The 15,111-nt window shown below is 48.1% G+C and overlaps 1 protein-coding gene across 1 annotated transcript in view; it reads left to right on the top strand.

Annotated features, from left to right (window-relative positions):
* The first annotated feature begins 998 nt into the window (after positions 1-998).
* The window catches only part of TBC1D31 (TBC1 domain family member 31), a 53,940-nt gene continuing 39,827 nt past the window's right edge, over positions 999-15,111 (top strand). The window contains exons 1-9 of the mRNA XM_069731863.1: positions 999-1,156; positions 1,976-2,090; positions 3,058-3,204; positions 4,191-4,306; positions 5,285-5,463; positions 6,446-6,597; positions 7,846-8,005; positions 14,478-14,678; positions 14,776-14,967. Of these exons, the coding sequence (XP_069587964.1) occupies positions 2,014-2,090; positions 3,058-3,204; positions 4,191-4,306; positions 5,285-5,463; positions 6,446-6,597; positions 7,846-8,005; positions 14,478-14,678; positions 14,776-14,967 (1,224 nt within the window). The 5' untranslated portion in view covers positions 999-1,156; positions 1,976-2,013. The remainder of the gene's footprint in view (positions 1,157-1,975; positions 2,091-3,057; positions 3,205-4,190; positions 4,307-5,284; positions 5,464-6,445; positions 6,598-7,845; positions 8,006-14,477; positions 14,679-14,775; positions 14,968-15,111) is intronic.

Here is a 15,111-nt window from a genome sequence, read left to right as displayed (position 1 = left end):
AACGGACATGTTTGCAAGAAAAAAAAGGAACCATGTGAATAAGATTTTAGAAATCTCATTTATTTTACTGCTACTGTAAAATGCATGAAAGAAGAAACTGCACCATGTGAACATACCTATAGGTACATTTCTTGATGGGTCAAAAAATATTGCCGTGTGGCCCCAAACTTATTGCTGCCATCTTACAGTACGTAGGCTTATTTATCACTTTTCCTTCTCTTTTTGGGTTGGGGGTGGGGGATGGAGATAAAATAACAGTGACGTTGATATTTATTTTTAATGGTGCTCACCGAGCTCTATAAAGAACATCATTTTACAGTTCGGGTTGTTATGGATGTGGTACAGCACATTTTCAAAGCATTTTAATACCAGCGGGACTAAAGTTTATACTTTCTCTTTAGTAAAGCTGACAGGTGATTGGCTACTATGCGTTATATAAAATGAAAGCTGACAGGTGATTGGTTACTATGCGTTATATAAAATGAAAGCTGACAGGTGATTGGTTGCTATGTATACATTATACATGTAAACTGAAAGCTGATTGGTTGCTATGCATAATGTAAACTGAAAGCTGACAGCTGATTGGTTGCTATGCATAATGTAAACTGAAAGCTGACAGGTGATTGGTTGCTATGCATAATGTAAACTGAAAGCTGACAGCTGATTGTTTGCTATGTATAATATGAGGTGAAAGCTGACACGATCCCTATGCATAACTACTCTTATTTCCCCTAACGCCAGTATTTATAAATGTATCCATCCCCCTCAAGTCTGCATGTACGACCCCTCTGTCAGTAGACTGTAGTCTGCCTATGTATTCACATTGCAATATTATTAATCCTTTTACATTACTGGCAATTTTCCCACAGTTAAGATGGCGGTCTCGGAGACATGCGCATACGTCATCCCTCGTCCCGTGCGTCTATGTTTTTAACGGTCAACATGACGTCACACGTTCAGCTTGAAGCATTACCCAGGATTCCAAGCAGTTCCACTGTAGAGCGTATGGGCACTGTAGCAGTAAGGGGGCGTGGCTTACCTTCCCGCTGCGTTGCCCGGCGACTGCACAGGTGAAGCTGCCGGGAAGGGGGCGGGGCTTCCTTCTCCTTAGAGTTTTACCTCAGCCGCTTGCTGTCCTCCGTGCGCTGCAGACCAGGTACAGTACATATCGCACGGGGGCCGCGACTGCGGACGATATGTCACGATAGGCACAGTGTTTAGCTGAACTCTTAACCTTTCAGCTCTATGTAAGAAAGCTGGGTGACAACCAACACGGCCGCCATGACAGTTGTCACTTATGGTTGTCACTCAGCTTTCCCAGAGTCCTGTGCGGCCCATGTGCCTGGAAATCCTGAGAGGTGTGTGACCCCCAGGGCAGCTGGCTTTTTACCTCCATGATGTCACTTTTTTTCCCCAATATTTCTGCAGACAGCGCGGTTTTTGGCTCGGGGGGTGGCGACACGAGCTGAAGGTTCATCTGTCTGACTTTCTGGTGTATATATATATATATATATATATATATATATATATATATTTTATCTGAATATTTTTGTATTGCCGTACCTAGAGGCCTGCACCGTGCGATCACCTGCACAGCGCTCATGGCCGCGTGCTGCTCATCTCCCATACGACTCAGCACCGGCGCTCCTACAGTCGGTCAGCATGTGACCTCTGCAGCCAATCGGTGGCCTCTGCAGTCACATGCTACATTCCTGCCATCATGCCTCCCATCGCTGAGTGGTGATGCCAGGCGTACTGATTGGCTGCAGCGGTCACACGCTAGACTGGCAGGAGCACCGCACTGATCTGATATCGCCGATTCTGCTCCTGTCCAATGAACGGGCTTTTTGCAGAGTATTTCACTTTGACCAGTAGCAGGGGGTCCGTGACACTGCCCCCCATCTTCTAGCCTCAGGTCCCAATACAGGGTTCCCCTCTAATGCTTCTTTTTCGTGTTTTTTGTTTTTTTTTACAGCTCGTCGAAAAAAGCACTGTCCTTTTTAATCTGGTGTCATGCAGATTACAGATCTGGGAAGCAAAGAGACGGGGAAGATCTGGCACAGAAAACCCACCCCGGCTACTAACGATGGGTACGTGTAGGGGCACACGGTCAGTAAGCGCCGCCGGTTGGATGCTGCGTCCATCCACAGCGTCCAGATGTAACAGCATAGTGGAGGGGGATTTCAAGCGCTGCCGATTCCTGATCGTGGGCATACCCCCTAAGAGTTGGCTGAGGACGGCACGCTGAATGCTGTTCTCATACATTTATTAAAGGGGCTTTCAAACTTCTTAAAAAATTAAGGCAATCGCGTGAAAATAATTGAAAAAACACCAAACTTTCCAGCTCTCCCCATCGGTCCTACTCGCAGTAGCGACGTCCTCAACTACTTTTTTGACTTTTACATCCAGTTAATACTTTTATCCATTTACGCAACGGGTTCACAAGGGTAGTCGGGGATGTCGTTGCAGCTGTATGAAACCAATGGCCGGAGGGGGTGCACCAGAACGGTGGTGGATTAATCCGGTAAAGTCTTTCGTTAGAGGGGTTGTCCAGGCTTCTGTGTGACTGCGGACTTGTACACTGTCAGGATTCTCCAGGAGCAGCAGGCGTGTGACTGCTAGTGTGTGATTTGGATACATACGGTCACTTGCCGACTAGACGTGCGCGGCTTCATTGAACACGAGTGATGCCGGATACGTGTAGTCGGATTGTGGCCAGAAGTGTATAAATCGCACATTTGTCGCGAGGGATTCCTAAAATTAGGACACAGAACAGCGCTTTACGCACACAGTTTTCCTAGGGGTTCCTATAAGTTGTCACCTATTCACAGGATAGGTGGTAACTACTAAATCAGTAAGGGAGCGACTGTGGAGACCCCAATGTCTCGTTGGGCTGTCTCTGGCAGTACTATAGGTATTAGAGCGGCCGCTGTCACGTGTGACCTCTACCCCTTATTCTGGACTCGCTGAGGGTCTCGGCGATCACTCTCACTGATCTAGTAGTCCTCATTTATCCCTGTGACTAGAATTTATAACTTTTTTTCATTTTCTTTGCAGGATTATAGTGAATGTAGTCCATGGAGCTGCGGGTCCTCAGTCAAAAACGATGCGTTTTTTGCAAGTTGCATTTGACAGCTCCGGCGATCGCTTCCTGGCTGGAGATCACTTAGGAAGCATCTATGTTTTCAACCTTAACAGAAACAGGTAAAAATGTCCTTGTCCTCAGAAAATGACTTGCGAAACAAAACACGTAGAGCCTGTTTTATTTTATTTAGCACCAAATTCATTCTTCAGTGAATTTACTCCCGTTTTGAAGTTTAGAGTCATAGACTGTTAGAGTTGGAAGGGACCTCCGGGGTCATTGTGTCCAACCCCCGGCTCAATGCAGGATTCACTAAACAAACTCAGAGTGTGTGAAGACTTCCATTGAAGGAGAACTCGCCACCTCTCGTGGCCGCCTGTTCCTCTCATTGATAACCCTCACATTCAAGAAGCTTTTTCTAATATCTAATCTGTATCTTCTCCCTTTCAGTTTCATCCTCGTATTTCCACGAGTAAATAACAATAATAATGGTCCCTCTACACTGTGACAACCCTTCAGATATTTGTAGCCAGCTACTAAGTCTCCTCTTAGCCTTCTTTTTTGCCAGCTAAACATTCCCAGGTCCATTGTTTGTGTGTTTTATCCCGTTTCCCCCTGTAGACCTATGGTTTGTTTTTTGTTATCCAGCTGTTCCCCTGACTTATTCCTCATTTGTGACTGTGTAAGAAGTTGCACACTTTTGGTGTAGACTCTCCAGTGTTCCCTTTCTCCTTGGGCAATTTTTTTTTTTTAAATGTACCATCCCTGACTTCTCACACATCCAATTTCTGCTTTGTGTTTCCCCCTTACTGTTACTGTACACTCACTCGCAGGTTGAGCACGCTCAGTTCCTCCTGCCTCTGTTCCTCTACAGTTGTTGTCTCTCCCTGTCCTCTCCATGGGCGGAGGATACAGAGGGAGGAGGCTCATCATCCTCTCCACACCGTGATGACAGGCCTCCTGCTCCTCACAAGCTTACGGCTGACAATGGGTTAATGTGCTCCAGCGTTGTGGTGGTCTTCACAGCCCTGATATAGTGGCAGAGATAGTGTGTAACAACCCAAGTGCTAATATTCTGTTTCTGTCCCACGTTCCCTTATTCCCTTAGGTTCGATCTGGTGCAGAGAACCCTGCAGGCGTGCACGGCGCTGGCATTTAATCTGCATAGGAAATCTGAGTTCCTGGTGGCTCTGGCTGACTACTCGGTGAAGTGTTTTGATGCAGGTAATTGCAATATCTAACAACACTTTTCAGGGCCGGTGTGGGCAAACAGTTTTGTCTTGGGGACTATGATATTGATGACGTATTCTTCAATCTGTGGAGGGTGGGGTATGGCTCCTGTCCGCGGTGGTGGCCGTCCCCGGCCTTGGTCCGCGGTGGTGGCCGTGCCCGGGCGCTGGTCCGCGGTGGTGGCCGTGCCCGGGCGCTGGTCCGCGGTGGTGGCCGTGCCCGGGCGCTGGTCCGCGGTGGTGGCCGTGCCCGGGTGCTGCAGCTCAGATCACATTCACTTCAACAGGAGCTCAGCTGCAGTACCCGAAAAAATGGCCAATATATTGTGTACGGAGCTGCTCTGTTCCGGCCCCATGTACTGATTACTTCCAGCGTCACTGAACTGCAGAGAGTTGATCAGTTGGGTTCTCTTGCCTCCACCACAATTGGGTTGTCTTGCCTCCTCCAATCTGACAGTGGTGACCTGTCCTGATGCTGACTCTTTGGCCGCCTTCAATATACACAGGTTTTTGTCGTGCTCAGACATCTGCTGTATAATTTACAGTTTCCTTCCTCCTCTATAAATGCATAAGAAGCAAAGTTTTGCATTCAACAGTGTGTATGTTTTGGCTGACCGGTTCTGTGGCATCAATGGCTGCCCTTCTGATAATTCCCCACCTTTTCCAGAAATTGCTAAACTAACAAATTATGGGCATAAACTGTGTGCGCCATGAATATTTCACATCTTGGCTCAATTGCCCAAAAGGCACCGCCCCAGTCATAACCACAATACATGTGATACGAAGAACCTCGGCCATTTAGGTCAGGAAGTGCCAGCTCCTGGAGCAGGAGTCTGTAGGTGTGTAATAACCGCTGAATCCTAATACAATGAGCTCCTTATCCATTGCTGGTGTCTGGGAAATGATCGATGTCGATGCTTAGGATGCAGGTTATTTGCTCTTCATCTGGTGACTTTTATTTTTGGTTTTGCAGATAACAAGGAGCTGGTGAGCTGGATGCGAGGCCACGATTCCACCGTCACATCCATCTCTATACACGGGTCAGGCAGACACGCCGTCACCACATCCAGCGAGACGGCTCAGCTCTGGGACTTGGACACTTTCCAGAGAAAAAGAAAGCTGAATGTTCGCCAGTCTGTAGGAATACAAAAGGTGGGCATGTGACCCCCTCTGTGCATTACTGAAGGGATATGCACTATCACACAAGCACTCTTGTCAATCAAGGGACATCTTATTTCCCAGCAAACGTAGATTGTCCATTGAATTAACTGCAAGGTGAAGTCTCAACCCACCACCCCCATACACTTTGGGACGCATTCAGACGTCCATGCAAATGGGTCTTAAAGGGAACCTGTCACCTGAATTTGGCGGGACTGGTTTTGGGTCATATGGGCGGAGTTTTCGGGTGTTTGATTCACCCTTTCCTTACCCGCTGGCTGCATGCTGGCTGCAATATTGGATTGAAGTTCATTCTCTGTCCTCCATAGTACACACCTGCACAAGGCAAGATTGCTTTGCGCAGGCGTGTACTATGGAGGACAGAGAATGAACTTCAATCCAATATTGCAGCCAGCATGCAGCCAGCGGGTAAGGAAAGGGTGAATCAAACACCCGAAAACTCCGCCCATATGACCCAAAACCAGTCCCGCCAAATTCAGGTGACAGAGTCCCTTTAAGATAAGACAGCAATGCACAGACTGGCCGCAACTCTCCCAACCCGAGCGTGATGGCTTCATAGAAATACATGAAGCTCTGTGGTCAGGAGACCGGTGACAAGTCCATGCAAATCTCAGACCGATTTGCACGAACATCTGAATGCGTCCTTAGATTAACTTCCCCAACAAGTCTCTGGGCCCCTGTACACCTGACTGTCAGATGAACCTGTTACTATCAGTGTTCTGCCAACATTGGTCTAATGTTTATAGTGGGGCTTAATTGGACAACGAGGGAGTACCAGACTCCTAGAAATGACTATTAATTTATCCAGTTGATTCTAGTGTCCCTCCGTCATAGGATAGACTATGAGCGCCCTCTGCTGGATTCATGTACTTACAGCCAGGACACTTGGTGCTTTTTTTATTATTATTTTTTTGCAATTTGTAATTTCTCCTTTTTTATAATTATTTTTTTACAGGTATTTTTCCTTCCATTAAGTAACACAATCCTGAGTTGCTTTAAGGATAATTCCATCTTTGCCTGGGAAAGTGATACCCTGACCTGCAAATACCAGCTGCCAGCTCCAGATGGGGGATCTGTTTTCCCGTATAAAGCTTTTGCAATTACAAGGTATTTATAGCCCCTCGACACTGTGGAAAAAAATCATTGTGATTCTTAAAGAAGATGACTCTGCATCGCAACTATATTAAGATGCTTACCTATTGCCGTCTTCTCTGGTCTTCGGTGCTGCTGCTCTTCTCCTCTTCTGGCCCACATGACCGCTCTTCAGCTTTGCCGGCTCACACTGTGCGGAACATGCTACTTCTATTAGTGTAAGTCTATGGACTCAGCGCGAGGCCCCATAGTCTTACATTGACAAAGTGACTTCCACTCCATTCATTAACCCCGTGTGAGCCAGCTACTCTGATTTCAGGTCATGTGGGCCAGAAAAGAAGCGGAGCTGCGCAGGAAACTGGAGAAGATGGCGATCGGGAAGCACTTTAAATATATTTGCACGTTTATTTTTAGGTGGAATTATGGAAATACATTTTTACTGAGACAACTTCTTTAAACTTTAAAGGTATTTTTAGTAGAATTCTATAGATATTAATTCCACTATAAAATCCTTAAAGGGAACCTGTCACCCCGAAAATCGTGGGTGAGGTAAGCCCACCGGCATCAGGGGCTTATCTGCAGCATTCTGTAATGCTGTAGATAAGCCCCCGATGTTACCTGAAAAAGGAGAAAAAGACGTTATATTATACTCACCCAGGGGCGGTCCCGCTGCTGGTCAGGTCAGATGGGCATCTCTGGTCCGCTGCGGCGCCTCCCATCTTCATTACAAGACGTCCTCTTCTGATCTTCAGCCACGGCTCCGGCGCAGGCGTACTTTGCTCTGCCCTCTTGAGGGCAGAGGATAGTACTGCAGAGCGCAGGCGCCGGAAAGGTCAGAGGCCCGGTGCCTACGCACTGCAGTACTTTGTCTGCCCTCAACAGGGCAGAGCAAAGTACGCCTGCGCCGGAGCCGTGGCTGAAGATCAGAAGAGGACGTCTTGTAATGAAGATGGGAGGCGCCGCAGCGGACCAGAGACGCCCATCTGACCTGACCAGCAGCGGGACCGCCCCTGGGTGAGTATAATATAACGTCTTTTTCTCCTTTTTCAGGTAACATCGGGGGCTTATCTACAGCATTACAGAATGCTGCAGATAAGCCCCTGATGCCGGTGAGCTTACCTCACCCGCAATTTTCGGGGTGACAGGTTCCCTTTAATATGTGTAATATTGCTGGATTTTTTTTTTAAATAATTAAAGGAGTTTTTCACAACTATGATATTCATGATTTAAATTACAATTAGTGGCTTGGTGTTTTTCTTGCAGGGACGGCAGGATGTTGGCAGCTGGAGGAAAATCCAACAATCTGCATCTGTGGTGCTTGAGCTCCAAGCAGCTGTTGAGAATTCTCCAGATGCCCAGTACTGTGCGCAGCGTGCGCCAGTTGGAGTTCCTGCCTGACAACTTTGATGGTGGCTCCAGCCAGGTCAGTGAGTTGCTATTGTCCTGGGTTGCATATAGTACTTTTTCCTATGTTGTTGTTAAAAGAAAGTGACAAAGTGGCTCTTTTCTATTGGTTTTGATTTGCAATTTCATGATTTTTTTTATTTTTTTTCATTTTGTATCATCTTTGTATGAACTGAGAAGTTTTCACAATTTCTTTAAAAATTGACTCGAGAGGTACGAAGCCTCACCTAAAGTGACTTTGTCTAAACTTGATATCCATTGCAGAGATATTAGTATTAGTGCGTTCCAAAAGCAACAATGTGAAACCTTTGCTTTGCAGTACAACTGGGCATTTCTTCAGAGTCTTCTCCAGTGGCGTGCGCTTTCACCCCTCCCTCCCAGATGCTGCCAGTCACAGCCCAGCAGTGTCCTAGTCTGTTAGACTTTTAGGTCAGCTTTGATTGGCAGTACCTGAGAGGTTGAGCTGAAAGCTCAAGTCCCTAGAGAAACCTTTGAAGAAACGCTCAGTTGCACTAAAAGCAGAGACTTCACATACTGCGCTACAAAAGCAACAAATGTGAAAATCTCAGCGATGCAGCACAAAATGGGAAAGAGCGGCAGAATCATGAAAGGGAATTATTTATTTATTTTTTTTCAAGGTATTTTAAATAATATATACTTTTATCAAGTGTCATTATTTTACTCTGTCGCCTCATTGGGGACACAGGACCATGGGTGTTATGATGCTGTCCACTAGGAGGCGACACTATGCATAATCTGAAAAAGATTCACCGTGGCTCCTCCTCTGCAATATACACCCCTGGATGGCGTCAGCCTTCTCCAGTTTTTGCTTAGTGTCGCATAGGAGGCACACCTAAAATTTTTTTTTTTTTACTCTGTATTTTTCCGACGGGATTACAGATGAAGAAAAGTGGGTCTCCTGCGAGACTCTCGGCATGGCTCTTTCCTCGGCCCCCTATTACAGGGTGTCCGGTTGAAGTAGAGATGGCTATTCCCTATGTCGCTCCTTCCCCAGTCCCTCGGGTGCTGGTTCGAAGTCGAGACCCCCCCCCCCCCCCCTTCCCCAATTCCTTTTGGTTTCTGGGTTGAGGTCAAGGCGAGGATAAAGCCCCCTGAAGGTGACATCAGCACCCTCCCTAATCCCCCTCTTGAGGCATTAGGTTGAGACGCCTCAGGTAGGGCCTGTACAGGCAGCACTCTGCAGCTCCCAGCAATGGGCCAGCATGCTGCGCCTGCAGCCAGGGACCCCAGCCCAGCTGCGGGCTCCTGTCGGGGCCGGGGGGGAGTGCAGGCAGGCATGGCACATACAGACACAGGGCTCCCGGCGCCCCTGTCTCTGCGGCAGCACCAGCTCTATAGTGCCTCAGGGGGACCCCTCACAGGGCCCCCCTTCCGCTTATAGCCCCACCGCTATCCTGCCTTTAAATCCGAGGGGGTCCAGTTCAGAGCAGGGATAGCATCAAACGCCATCACAATTCGGCGTATCCTCTGGCTGCGGTAATGGGAAGCGGACGCAGCCTCATAGAAGTCCCTCACGCACCTCCCCTACCTAAGTGGGCGACTCTTCGGTGAACAGTTGGACACGATGATCTCCAACGCCACCGGGGGTAAGAGTACCTCTCTTCCCCAACTGAAACCTAAACGCACTTAAAAGAAGCGTAACCAAACTCCATTCCGATCCATTTGGAACTCCTCGGGCTGGTCCGTCTCGCGTCCAGCACAAAATAGTAACCGTTCCCCACGCAGGGACAACTCGCGTTCGAAGCAAAGGTCGGACAAGACCTGGCAGTCAAAAGCAGGCCAGTCTAAGCCCAGAGGAGAAAAATCTCAGACTTTCTCCTCATCATGACTCACCGACTCCGGAAGACACCACACCCGTAGGCGGCCGACTTTTGCTCTTTCATCAAGTCTGGCTGCCTATTACAGAAGACAGGTGGGTCAGGGAACTAGTGTCTTCCGGATACAAGATAGAGTTCACCTCCAACCTACCGGACCGATTCTTCCTCTCTGTCCCATAAAACCACCAGTTAAGGCTCGTGCCTTCCACCAAACGGTCTCCTCGCTTTTTCAATCAGGAGTCATAGTACCGGTCCCCACGGCCGAGCGCTTCCGAGGGTTCTACTCCAATCTATTCGTAGTTCCCAAGTAAGGAGGCAGTGTACGGCCCATACTGGACCTAAAACAGCTCAACAAATATGTACGGGTCCGTCACTTCCGCATGGAGTCCCTTCGGTCCATCATTGCGTCCATGGAGAAGGGAGAATATTTTGCCTCCATAGACCTACAAGACGCATACCTGCATATACCGATTGCACCTGCCCATCAGAGATTTCTCAGGTTTGCAATCGACCAGGACCACTACCAGTTCGTGGCTCTCCCGTTCGGACTCGCCACGGCTCCCAGAGTGTTCACCAAAGTCATGGCAGCCACCATGGACGTTCTGCACTCCAGAGGCATAGTAGTCTTTCCATACCTGGACGATGTACTCATCAAGGCTCCCACCTTCAAGGACTGCGAGCTCAGCGTCTCAATCACAATCGTCACTGAGTCGCATTGGGCTGGTTAGTCAACCTACAAAAGTTATCACCAACCCCGAGTCAGTCTCTGACCTACCTGGGAATGCTAATCAACACCTCCAGGGGTCTAGTGCTCCTTCCCAAGGACAAGGCACTGGCTCTCCGCCTAGGAGTTCGCACCCTCCTCCGCAAACCCCCTCGATCTCTCCAGTTTGCCATGAGAGTCCTCGGCAAGTGGTCCCCAGTGGAAGCGACCATGCCCATCAACATCCTGGAAATTCGTGCCATCCTCCTGGCATTGAGGGCCTTCCATCACTTACTGGCAGCCTCTCACATCAGAATACAGTCGGACAATGCCATGGCTGTGGCAAATGTGAATCACCAAGGGCGGACCCGCAGTACCCAGGCGATTCGAGAAGTGTCACACATCCTCCACTGGGCGGAGGACACAGGGTCAGTTCTCTTGGCGGCCCACATTCTGGGTGTGGACAACTGGGAAGCAGACTTCCTCAGCCAACAAGGAATAGACTCGGGAGAGTGGTCTCTCCAACCCGAAATTTTTCGCCAGATCTGCCATCGCTGGGGGACCCCGGATGTGGACCTAATGGCATCCCACTTCAATGCCAAGGTCTCCAACTTCATGGCCAGAACACACGATCCGCGGTCGCTCGGAGCAGACGCTCTGGTTCAGGACTGGACTTTGTTCCAGCTTCTGTAAATTTTTTCACCTCTTCCCCCTGATATCCAGAGTGGTGAGGAAGATCAAGCAAGAGGGAGTTTTAACCATCCTAATCGCACCTGCCTGGCCAAGACGTACATGGTACGCCGACATCATACAACTTACAGCAGACGCCCCCTGGCATCTCCCCGACTGCCCGGATTTTCTATCACAAAGCCCATTCTACCACCAGAACTCAGGGGCCCTCAATTTGACGGCGTGGCCCTTGAAACCTGGGTTCTAACCCATACAGGGCTCTCGCCGAACGTCATTAGGACCATGATAAGGGCACAGAAGCCAACTTCTGCCAAGATTTATTACCGTACCTGGAAAGCTTTCTTTACCTTGTGCGAATCTCGTGGCCAGACCCCATTCCCTTATTCCCTCCCCAAACTACTTGGTTTTCTCCAATCGGGTCTGGAGGCCAGGCTTAAGAGCCAGGTGTCAGCCCTCTCAGTGCTTTTTCAAAGGCGCATTGCTGCCAAGCCGCAAGTAAGGACTTTTCTTCAGGGGATTTCCCGATTTGGTTCCCCCCTACAGACGACCACTAGAAACGTGGAACCTCAACCTGGTCCTGACAGCATTGCAGGAACCACCCTTCGAACCCCTTAAGGAGGTCCTGCTCCGCCTCTTATCCCAGAAGGTGGTTTTCCTGGTGGCAATCACCTCGCTACGCAGGGTGTCTGAACTGACAGCACTCTCCTGCAGACGGCCCTTTCTGGCTTTTCACCAGGACAAGGTAGTCCTCCGTACGGTCCCTTCCTTCCTTCCGAAGGTTGTGTCCAACTTCCACCTCAATGAGGAAATTTCTCTGCCTTCCCTTTGTCCGGTCCCGGTTCATAGAGTGGAGAAGGCTCTGCATACGCTTGACCTTGTCAGGGCATTATGTATATACTAGATGGCAGCCCGAATCGGGAGTCTAGAATCCATATATACTTTATTTATTCAAATGTAAGAATAATACAATTAATAAATAGTAAGAAAGAACAAAAATAATAGGCAGTATATGGAGAAAACACCAAACAAAAGTTCAAAATTGGTGTGAAAATGTCACTGAACCACTTCACAACTAAATATATATAGTTTTGGTAAATGGTATTATCATTTTTTTGACGAAATTCGGCAGGAGCTTGAAGAGCAACGTCACTGGGCCCGCCTCCACGCAGTAGAAACTTGCTGTGAGGTAAAAATTCAAAAATCACACCAAAATGGCGGGCGGAGTGTGTCACAGTACGGCACGTTTCTGTTTGGTCGCTCGCAGCAGGCGGCAACCAATCAGACACTGGACACTGTTGACATCACTTATCTCCGGACATTAGCTCCGGAAATTAGCTCCGGACATTAGCTCCGGACAAAGCCACGGAAGTTGGCACAAGTTGCAGGAAGTAGTATTCTAGGCAATTATATATTAGATGTGTCTAGGACTGCGTCCTTCCGGAGGTCTGATTCTCTTTTCCGTCTTCTGGAAGGCGGCTGCAAGGGTCTGCCAGCTTCCAAAGCTACCCTTGCCAGGTGGATCAAATCCACCATACAAGAAGCCAACTGCTTTAAGAATTCTCCTCTTCCAGCCGGTAATACGGCACACTCTACACGGGCAATAGGGGCCTCCTGGGCCATTTGGAACCAGGCTTCAGCACAACAAGCGTGTAACTTGGACTAGCCTACACACGTTTACTAAACACTACAGGGTTCATACCCAGTCCTCAGCGGACGCGAGCCTGGGTAAATGTGTTCTGCAGGCGGTGGTGCCCCAAGTGTAGGGGCCTGTCTGCACAATATTCGTCCATTGCTTCCCACCCAGGGACTGCTTTGGGACTTCCCAAGGTCCTGTGTCCCCCAATGAGGCGACAGAGTAAAGGAGATTTTTGTGTACTCACCGTAAAATCTTTCTCTTAGCCTCTAATTGGGGGCACAGCTCCCACCCTGTTGCCCTTTCCGGGCCGTTGTCACTGTTGAGTTCTCATTGTTTTCTTGAGCACGTACATAGTTGCCTTCTTATAGGCATGGTTATGTTATTCATGTTACTTTCCTCCTAATGCTTTTGCACAAAACTGGAGAAGGCTGACGCTGTCCAGAGGTGTATACTGCAGAGGAGGTGCCACGGTTAATCTTTTTCAGATTATGCATAGTGTCGCCTCCTAGTGAACAGTAGCATAAAGGTACCTTCACACTGAGCAACTTTACAACGAGAACGACAATGATCCGTGACGTTGCAGCGTCCTGGATAGCGATCTCGTTGTGTTTGACACGCAGCAGCGATCTGGATCCCGCTGTGACATCGCTGGTCGTAGCTAGAAGTCCAGAACTTTATTTTGTCGTCAGGTCGGCGTAATTCGTCATATTTGACAGCAAAAGCAACGATGCCAGCAATGTCTTTACATGGAGCTAACAACCAGCGAGAACGATAAGTACGTCACTGGATCGCTCCTGCATCGTTCTGGTGTTGCCGTGTTTGACGTCTCTATAGCGACCTAAACAGCGACGCTGCAGCGATAGGCTCTTTGTCTATATCGCTGCAGCGTCGCTTAATGTGACGGCGCCTTAACACCCATGGTCCTGTGTCCCCCAATTAGAGGGTAAGAGAAAGAGATTTTACGGTGAGTACACAAAAATTTCCTTTTTTTTTTTTTTTTCTTTTTTTACAGCTGCGAACATTATTAAATTTTTACTGTTAGCATTTTTCTATTATTTATTTATATCGCAGTCGCCGGCTGAGGAATACTCTCATCAGCCACAGCCTTCTCTCACTGTTATTAGCAGCAGCAGGTGTAGTCTGATGGGAGTAGTAGTCCCATCAGCCGATGCCTGTGACCGTAGGTAAACTTTTTTTACCTGCTGGTCACAGCTGCGGGCTCATGCTATCATCTGACGGCAAATGTGCCACGGTTCTCTGACCGTGATAATCTTGCCACTGATCAGAAACACCCGGTGTTCGGGGCGCCGAACCCGAACAGTAACAGACTTCCTGGTGAAGTCTGTGCCTGAACAGTAGGTGTTTGGTATTGACACCAAACTTTACTGTTTTGGTTCATCCGTCTCTAGTGATGGGTGCCCTTTAAGTTTTTACTATGAATGGAAGAAGCATATTATATATATATATATATCATCACAAAGGACCTGTGACATTTATTAGGGCACCGTGCTCTTTCATCCCGTGTCGTCCTCTTGCAGCTTTTACCATGATTGTTAATTGGCCTCTCTAGAGTGATATCTGGCAGACAAGGATATCGCGTGTATGAATTTTTTTTTTTTTTTAGGTTTTAGGGGTTCTCAGCCAAGATGGGCTAATGAGATTCATCAATATTCAGACGTGTAAACTTGTGTTCGATATTGGAAGCCACGATGACGGCATTGTGACATCATCTGTCAGTCCAAATGGCAGATACATCGCCGGCCTCATGGAAAATGGCAGCATAAACCTTTACAGCGTCCAAGCTCTGACCAAAGAAATCAATAAGGTAGGGCCTAGATCAGTTGTTCTGATGAACGTCTTTGACCTATGTTTTGCTTTTGGAGATCCAGTTACTAATCTCGGTGCTCCTTTCTTTATTGCAGCCGCCACCACCGCTGGTGAAAGTCGTGGATTTAACAAAAGACAAGGACTCAACAGGTAATAAATCTGCAATAGCGAGTGAGAAAGTGAACATCTCGGCCGGACGACCTTGCCGGCCTTGGAAGTCCAAACAAGAAGTGGTGAAGACTAAATATCTACAGCCAGAAGAATATAACACATCTGATAACAAAGAGGTGTGTCTGAGGAAATGTTGTTTTGCTTGTAAAAAAAAAAAAAAAAATGGTGTTAAGATAAAGCCAGAGATGTGCAGGGAAACTAAGTGTGCAAAAGACAAACGGTGCAGAAGTTGAAGTGAAACGCAATTGAAAAATGTATTT

This window comes from Ranitomeya imitator, chromosome 6 (genome assembly GCF_032444005.1).
Source record: "Ranitomeya imitator isolate aRanImi1 chromosome 6, aRanImi1.pri, whole genome shotgun sequence".
NCBI lineage: Eukaryota > Metazoa > Chordata > Amphibia > Anura > Dendrobatidae > Ranitomeya > Ranitomeya imitator.
Note: the sequence above shows the minus strand (reverse complement) of the source record. Positions and strands in the feature narration are given on the sequence as shown.